At 43.9% G+C, this 8,904-nt stretch overlaps 1 protein-coding gene across 3 annotated transcripts in view; it reads right to left on the bottom strand.

Moving 5' to 3' along the window:
- Positions 1–7,187, bottom strand: part of zc3h7ba (zinc finger CCCH-type containing 7Ba) — a 13,996-nt gene extending 6,809 nt beyond the window's left edge. The window contains exons 1-8 of one of the 3 annotated variants that reach the window (XM_077010196.1): positions 7,084–7,187; positions 6,412–6,494; positions 6,222–6,258; positions 5,834–6,031; positions 5,064–5,222; positions 4,524–4,604; positions 363–416; positions 251–287 (exon numbers count right to left, since the gene is read on the bottom strand). In XM_077010196.1, the coding sequence (XP_076866311.1) occupies positions 251–287; positions 363–416; positions 4,524–4,604; positions 5,064–5,222; positions 5,834–6,031; positions 6,222–6,258; positions 6,412–6,470 (625 nt within the window). In that variant the 5' untranslated portion in view covers positions 6,471–6,494; positions 7,084–7,187. Of the gene's footprint in view, positions 1–250; positions 288–362; positions 417–4,523; positions 4,605–5,063; positions 5,223–5,833; positions 6,032–6,221; positions 6,259–6,411; positions 6,495–6,579; positions 6,728–6,970 lie in introns of those variants that run through there. The other 2 variants (XM_077010195.1, XM_077010197.1) reach the window with 2 other exon arrangements.
- Between the last annotated feature and the right edge of the window lie 1,717 nt (positions 7,188–8,904).

The following is an 8,904-nucleotide window of genomic DNA, read 5'->3' as shown; positions in this document are numbered from 1 at the left end:
ACTGTATCAACCATCAATCAACCAACAATCAATTATTAGTTAGTTACTGTTATTCAAGAGCGTATTGTAAATTTAGATTCAATTGCAAGGTTAGTAAAACCCAATATAATCCATTAGTTCAGCAGGGATCTTTTCCCCGATGCCTAGCACAGTGTCCACACGGGCCCTGCTGAAGGCACAGCTACCCTGTCTGCTTGGGCAGAGGTGTGAGATGGGTCAAGTCGAACACCAAAAGTAAAGTGAGACAAACCTGCAATGTCACACAAGCTATCCAGCCCATTGGATATCTGTGAGAGAGGAAAACAGATGAAAAACTGAAGGTATTTAATGCTGAAGGCATTTATAATCCAAAAACGCTTTACCTGTTCTAAAGGAGGCACACAGTCGTCATTGGCTGAAGCTGCTGTCTGTCTGTCCTGCAGGCCAATAAGAAACAGAGTGGTCAGACTTCAGCTCCTGCCTTCTAGACGATTCTTAAACAACCTGCCTAGCAATGTTTCTGCCAGTTTAACATTGTTTACATCAGGGGTGCCCACAGTTTTCAGCTTGCGAGCTACTTATAAGATGACCAAGTCAGAAAGATCTACCGGGGGTGGCGGCGAACGTAATTTGTTGAGGGGGGGGGGGGGGTGGCGAACGTAATTTGTTGAGTGGATTGCAGATTGGCTACCGTGAATGTCAATCAAAATACAACCGTCAGTGCAGATGTGCGATTCATCTACTACTATTTTATGTGACGCGATCTACGCACATTCCTTCGCGATCGACCGACACTTCCTTCGCGATCGACCGGTCGATCGCGATCGACGTAATGAGCACATCTTTTACATCTCAGTAATATCTTTTTTCAGTTACATCCAGCAGGACACCATATACAGGGTTCCCACACCTTGCTTAACATCAAATTCAAGGACCTTTAAATGACTTTGTGGGACCAACTACCTCAAGGACTGCACCAGGCACCATTTACCTACTCTTACCCCTGAATATGTTATCAATAAACGATGTTAATACAACGCAAATTCAATAGACTGAATGTCATTTCAAGACAGGCATCCTGAAATGTTCTGTGCGTGACATTAAACGCTGATTCAACAAAAACTTCACTCACACTCAACATGACTGGCAATTTAGCAAAGCACCTGTGAGAAGGTGACATTCACGTAAAGCGGCTACACATACGTTAACTACATACAGGAAACACTAGCTCTCTGTGCTGAACAAACAAACACATACGTTAACTACATACAGGAAACACTAGCTCTCGGTGCTGAATGAATTTCTCTACAGAAGAATGACCAAACTTTGCCAAGTAAAAGTCAGCATAGGCCCTGTAGAATCAATATAATTTTAAATGAACTTGTGCTGGCAAAATAATGACACGTTGACAGTAGACAAACAATAATAATACAATAATACACATATACATATACAGTACATATATAAAACAGAATGTGGTATTTTGCTAAAAGTATGACTACATTTATGGCATCAGAGAAACCCGAACTTAAGTTTTCTGCATAAAATAAAATGGTATCAACATCAAAAGAAAGAATGTAAAGTTTGACATTAGTCCAGTTTCTAGTGTCCATGCAAAAACTTTTTGAATGTTGACATGAAAAAACAAATGCTCCCGGGATTCATCTTCTGACTTACAAAAGGCACATGAATCCACATCAAGTTTAAATCTTCTTTCAAGAAACATGGCTACAGGATATATCTTATTTATTATTTTGAAATGAGTCTGTTTTACTTTAGAAGATATGGGCCATTTGACAAGCCATTGTGGTTTTATGATTTGTATTAGGATGTTTCTTGAAAGAATCTCTATTATATCTTTTGTCTCATACCATCAGTGATAATCTTGTTATTACACTTGAAGTCTAAGTTACAGTCATTCACTTTTAACATGGGCATCGAAACAGTCAACTCGGAATATAAAATGACATTTTTGATTACTTTAATCAATGCTAAAGGAATCACTTTGCAGACTTTCTTAAAATCTTTATAACATCATATCAGATCATATTTTTCAAAAAAGGATGAGAAATGTAAAACATTGACAATCTTTTTCATAGCAATCTTTTGTATATATTGACTTCCTACCAACTATTATTCCTAAAATACCCCAAACCCCCTAAAATATTCAAGGACCTTCAAGGACGGCTGTCTTTTATGCCCGTTTTCAAAAACTTTCCAGGGCCTTGAACTTATTTTTTCAGATTCACAAACGTTCAAGGATTTCAAGGACCTGTGGGAACCCTGCAATATGTTACATTATAGCTATCCGTTTAAAACTGGGATTTAGTAACATCAGCACAGCACCCAGTGGACTTAAACACTCCCAGACTGCGGAGTGTAGGAGTCCTGCTGGTGTGGAAGCAGAACACTGTATGAATGTCATCGTGTGGACATCAGAAACCACAAACAAATGTGCCGAACCTTTAGGTGCCTCAAAGGAACCAGACACACCTCGCACAAGGCAGACTAAAATCTTTATTATTAATATATATCACCATTAAATGAAACAATAGAAGACCTGCTTGAGGGAGAGCTATCTGGTTGTGTGCAAAGGAGCATTAGGCGTGGAAACCATCACAAACAATCAGATGATGTAACAGGGCGGACGCCTGTTCCATGGGAGGTATAGAGTAAAGGGGGATATTAGGAATTATTTGTTTTGTTTTTCCTTAAGGGTTGAGTTAGCTGGCATTTAAAAAACATTTGTATTTATATTGTACTGTTTTTAATATGTTCTGTCTAGGAAATTGGCACTACCAGCGATGAATTAGGAGTGTATATTTTGGGACAATGGTTTGGGCCAATTATATAAAAGGTGGAGCCTAAGACAGGAAGAGGTGAGACACAAAGGATCTTCGGATGTCATTAGAGATGCTGCTGATTGAGCTATTATTGAAGTGCTGTGTAGGCCTGCTTTGCAACAAAGTGCCATGAGTAAAGTGAGTAAAGATTTTTATGAAGAAAGTTCTAGTATATTTGTTTTTTGTTTGTTTTGTTTATTTACTAAGTAGTTTGTATTCTTTATTTGGATTTATTTTGGTGCTCATTCAGTGGAAAGTCATTCGGGGGTCATCCTGTAACAGCTATGATACTCAATTCCACATTAAAATGTCCTGTAACCAGGTACAGTGCTGACATAAGCAGGCACTGACATAACCAGGCACTGGTGGTGCCGACATAACCAGGCACTGACATAACCAGGTACTGACGGTGCCGACATAACCAGGCACTGACATAACCAGGTACTGACGGTGCTGACATAACCATGCACTTACGGTGCTGACATAACCAGGCACCGACATAACCAGGTACTGACGGTGCAGACATAACCAGGTACTGACAATGCAGACATAACCAGGTACTGACAGTGCAGACATAACCAGGTACTGACAGTGCAGACATAACCAGGCACTGACATAACCAGGCACTGACATAACCAGGTACTGACGGTGCTGACATAACCATGCACTTACGGTGCTGACATAACCAGGCACTGACATAACCAGGCACTGACATAACCAGGTACTGACGGTGCTGACATAACCATGCACTTACGGTGCTGACATAACCATGCACTTACGGTGCTGACATAACCATGCACTTACGGTGCTGACATAACCAGGTACTGACGGTGCTGACATAACCATGCACTTACGGTGCTGACATAACCAGGCACTGACATAACCAGGTACTGACGGTGCTGACATAACCATGCACTTACGGTGCTGACATAACCAGGCACCGACATAACCAGGTACTGACGGTGCAGACATAACCAGGTACTGACGGTGCAGACATAACCAGGTACTGACAGTGCAGACATAACCAGGCACTGACATAACCAGGCACTGACAGTGCTGAAATAACCAGGCACTAACAGTGCTGACATAACCAGGTACTGATGGTGCAGACATAACCAGGCACTGATGGTGCAGACATAACCAGGCACTGACATAACCAGGCACTGACATAACCAGGCACTGACAGTGCTGACATAACCAGGTACTGACAGTGCTGACATAACCAGGTACTGACAGTGCTGACATAACCAGGTACTGACAGTGCTGACATAACCAGGTACTGACATTGCAGACATAACCAGGTACTGACATTGCAGACATAACCAGGTACTGACAGTGCAGACATAACCAGGTACTGACATAACCAGGCACTGACAGTGCTGAAATAACCAGGCACTGACAGTGCTGACAACCAAGTACTGACAGTGCTGACATAACCAGGTACTGACATTGCTGACATAACCAGGTACTGACAATGCAGACATAACCAGGTACTGACAATGCAGACATAACCAGGTACTGACAGTGCAGACATAACCAGGCACTGACATAACCAGGCACTGACATAACCAGGCACTGACATAACCAGGCACTGACATAACCAGGCACTGACAGTGCTGAAATAACCAGGCACTAACAGTGCTGACAACCAAGTACTGACATTGCTGACATAACCAGGTACTGACATAACCAGGTGCTCACCTGCAATCCGACGTAAGCCTTGCGGGTCTTCAGCTCCAGTTTGTTGGCCAGCTCCTGAGCCAGTTCACTCACCTTCTGATCCTGAATCACACACACACACACACACACACACACACACAGGCTTAGAAACTGTTACACAAGTTGAATTTACAACAAAATACTTTCTGGCATGCTACACTGATTCAAATACAGCATTTCAAAGTGTTTTTATGACCACTGAATCAGAAATCTCACAATGACAATCTTTTCTGTGTTGACATATAACCGATTCTCTCACTGAGCTGATGTGTAGATGTTTTGTGTTGACATATTAACGAGGCTCACTGAGCTGATATGTAATGTTTTCTGTGTTGACATATTAACGAGTCTCACTGAGCTGATGTGTAGATGTTTTCTGTGTTGACATATTAACGAGTCTCACTGAGCTGATGTGTAGATGTTTTCTGTGTTGACATATTAACGAGTCTCACTGAGCTGATGTGTAGATGTTTTCTGTGTTGATGTATTAACGAGTCTGAACTCGTGCGTGGGTGTGTGTACCTGAGGCGAGGCGAGCAGACAGGCGGTGGTGGCCTCATACGCCTCCTTCAGTCTGCCGAGCTCCTTCAGACACAAGGCCTTCCTGTACAGAGCTCTGCCACTGTCCTTACGTACCGATAAAGCACCATCACAGTCCCTGACTGCTGATTCAAAATCCCTCTGAGAGGGAGGGGGAGAAAGAGAGAGAGAGGGATTAGTACGTTTGAGAGTCCTTCTTGAAGTATCCAGGGATTCTCTTCTCTTATGGATTTGCGTGGTTGAACGAGGCTAATCATCCCGCCTAGGACAGAGAAGTGCAGGAAACACGGAGTGCCCAACCAAGGACGGTTTTATTAAAGGAGATGCTAAATGCTAAACTCTGATTGGTACAGTGTTGGAACCTAATTTGCATAATGACAAGGACACATCATTGGATACAACAGTGGGGATTTTAAAGTTAAGATGAGAATAAAGGATGGGTCATTATATAAGCTCCCTTGAAAAACTGTATAAAATGGGTTCTTATGTCTCCTACGCATGTCTGTACAATGATTCTCAACTTTAACATGCAATAAATGATGACACCTGCTATTCTCTTCAACTCAGAAGTGTGTCCGCATCTTTATGTTTTAATGTATTCAACACCTTTTGGGCCAGTAAACGTGAAGATTTAAGAACCACATGTGAGAGACAGAAGGTAAAAAGTGACAGACAGACAGCAAGACAAACAATATTAAAACAGGAAAATGTTCAAAGACAAAGCAGTCCTGCTGTGCGGGGGGTGAGCTCACCATGTTGTAATGGGCTGCGGCCTTGTTCACGTACAGACTCTCCAGCAGGGCGGGCGGCACCACCACGTGCTCGTCCTGCCCGTACCGAGCCACGCTGATGCCCTCACTGAAATGGCCCCGGGCAAGCATCCAGCTGCCCTCACGAAACGCAGCATTGCCCTCATCCAACAGGTTACACACCAGCTGGATCAGAAAACCCTGAACACCAGAAAAGAGGAGATGGGAGGAGAGATGGGAGGAGAGAGGGGAGGAGATAAGAAGAGACCAATGACGGAGACAAATGGGAACAGGAAGTATGATAGTAGAGCCACGACTCCACCAAAAGAATCTGACTGAAAGTTTCACATTACAAGCAGTAACAACGACAAAGATGCTCGAGGGACTCAACCTCATAGCCGTCTGGGTCAGGATAAGGCAGCGAGGACCTGGCAACACAAAACACAGCAGACACAGTCACGTGACGTTGGAGATACTGCCCCAAACTAAGGCGCTGGTGTAAAGGAAGAATCGTCGGGCTGCCAACGGCTTCTGAACGTGTGTTTTACTCCAACTTAGCCGAGTGAACACGTCTCTCTTACTGGATGAAGGCCAGCGCTCTCTGTATCTCCTCCTTGCGCTTGTGTCGCTCCACGCTCATGGTAGACCATCGGGCAGAGAGAAGCTGTGGAGGAAACAGAAGTGATCACCTTCACATCAGAGTCCTTCAGCTAGACGTTAACAGTGCCTGTTCAAAGTGACACACACACCAAATAACGCACAAGTTGTCTGAAACTAAACACACGAGGCGTGTCACGCGTATGTGAACGTCTCTCCCGTCCGTGACTCTCGTCAGTGGTGTCAGTGCTGCTCTACAGACTCCACACCACCATCACGGACGCGAGGCGCTTCCTCCCCGGAAGGAGGAGGTCTGACCAGCAGCTCACACACACCACACACACTGAAGTATCTCTGTACAAGTGATCGGCCACATCGCGCTCTTCCTCGGGCCGACACATCCGGACCGGAAGCGGCAGCGACACCGCGACATATGTAACAAACACGGACCGGGACGGACACGGCGGCCACAACGAAACTTCAAGCTAGCCCAGCTGATGGGTGGCTAAAAGTTTGGTTAACCTGCCGAAGCCTTGAACTCACCTGTAGCTAATGGATATTTTAGACTTAAGAATGGGCAGATTTAATCTTTGAAATTCAGAAATTCAGTCCACTCCCTAAATGAGGGGTTTTATTTGGGTGGATCGGAGCGCTACCTCCGCGGAACATGTGAGGATCTCTGCGTGCTTCTCGCGTCCGCGGCCCGCCGTCCGACCGGAAGGTGCTCACAGGGTCCTACACGCCGTCGTGTTCAGCTCCTGCGTGGGGAATGATAACGTGGACCAGTCATCGTCCCAGTGACCTCGGTGATTTGAGATTCAGTGTTTTTGTCTCGTCTGCCATATGAATCTGCTCTTCCTTTAACTTGCTTTTCACTATTAAAAATCGGACAGGTCTTCAGGCCAATGAAAAGCGACGCTTGGACTGAGGAAGATTGAAAAAGGAATAACAGCTTTATTGTAACTCCCTTTATTATCCACGCGAACAACGAATCACGCCAATAGATTATAAATACCTCTGGGCTTCATCCGAGTTTTATATGGTTAGAGGTTCCCTGTTTCCAAATTTTGGTACATGATATGTGTTACGTCCATGATGGTTCAAACACATAAGTATGGTCCAAGCCTAATACAGTAATACATGGAATCAGTGGTCCTTCTTTATTACATTACATTCTCACATACTCTTTGTTCATTATACATTAATCATACACTGCCATAGGCTCCATAGGTAGTGGGGCTGAGTTATCAAGGGCCCAACGGGGGCCTTGAGGAGAAGACAGGCAGGAAAGAGAGAGAAAAGATGGGCCCATGGGTACCACTTTGTGCATAGGGCCCAGATGACATTTATAACTATCCACTTGGGAAGTTCGGGGAAGACGTACATAATTCATATATTGGGGGCTATAATTGACTAAAGCAGTGGTTCCCAAAGTGGGGGGCGCGCCCCCTGGGTGGGGCGCGGAGCTATTGCAGGGGGGGCGCGGAGCTTGAAAGTAAAACGTGCACATGTGTCTTAGGGATGCATCGATTCCGATATTAATATCTGAAAAAATTCTAGATCGGGTATCGGTGACAATGTGACCGATCCATAAAAACAGATCTATTCAGTCTAATTCTATGCTTATATTGCTTGCTTTTCGGAGTTGGTTCAACCTTAATACTCGCGCTGGTGGTATTCCACTTAGTCCGTTTATTTGCTGGTTGACCAAAATAAACCTGGGCTCCAGCAATACTTCACTGTTCATACATGAACTGGTGAGTTGTCCAAATCTCATTTAATGCGTTACTTACAGAAATGAAATAAAGAGCAGTGGTCTGACTCGGCAGAAAGCTAAAAAAACAACAATATTCCATACGCGCACTCAACTCGCTCCCTTAAAGAGACAGTACACATATTTCTGGCCGTTACATGCTTTGTGCTCTGCGTGATGTCTGCGCTTGCAAACTAGCCGCATATGTATTGCTGTTTCTCTTATTTCATCTCCTTATTAGGGTTCACACACACAGTGTGGGAACCCTATTGTAATTGCTGGTATTTTTCTTATTTTTCTTCTTATTCTTTTGCCCATTTTTCGACATAAAATGCATCGTGCAGCCTAGACCGTAATGCCTAGAAAACCCAATCTTGGCAAAAAGGTTCAGTTAACTCCAAGGACCAGATTCCCATACAGGGACCCAAATTGGCCTGATGGTGGCGCTATAGCAGAGCATATTGACTTTTTGTCCATATCTCCTACACCGTAGGTCCTAGAACCAAAATTCCAGTTCCTATGCATTCCTTGACTAAATTCAATAGGACAATTAATATACAACCATTAAGCTCCGCCCACTTAGATTTCGAGTTAATTTGCATAATGTGCAAAATCACACACATCTTTGAGCGCAAACTAGTCCCTGGATTTTTCACAGACATGCACATATGTGGTATCAAAACGTTCAGAAGAGTCTGAACTTTAAAATGTATCCAACAAAAAT

Source organism: Brachyhypopomus gauderio, chromosome 6 (genome assembly GCF_052324685.1).
Source record: "Brachyhypopomus gauderio isolate BG-103 chromosome 6, BGAUD_0.2, whole genome shotgun sequence".
NCBI lineage: Eukaryota > Metazoa > Chordata > Actinopteri > Gymnotiformes > Hypopomidae > Brachyhypopomus > Brachyhypopomus gauderio.
This window is presented reverse-complemented; position numbering and strand designations above follow the sequence as displayed.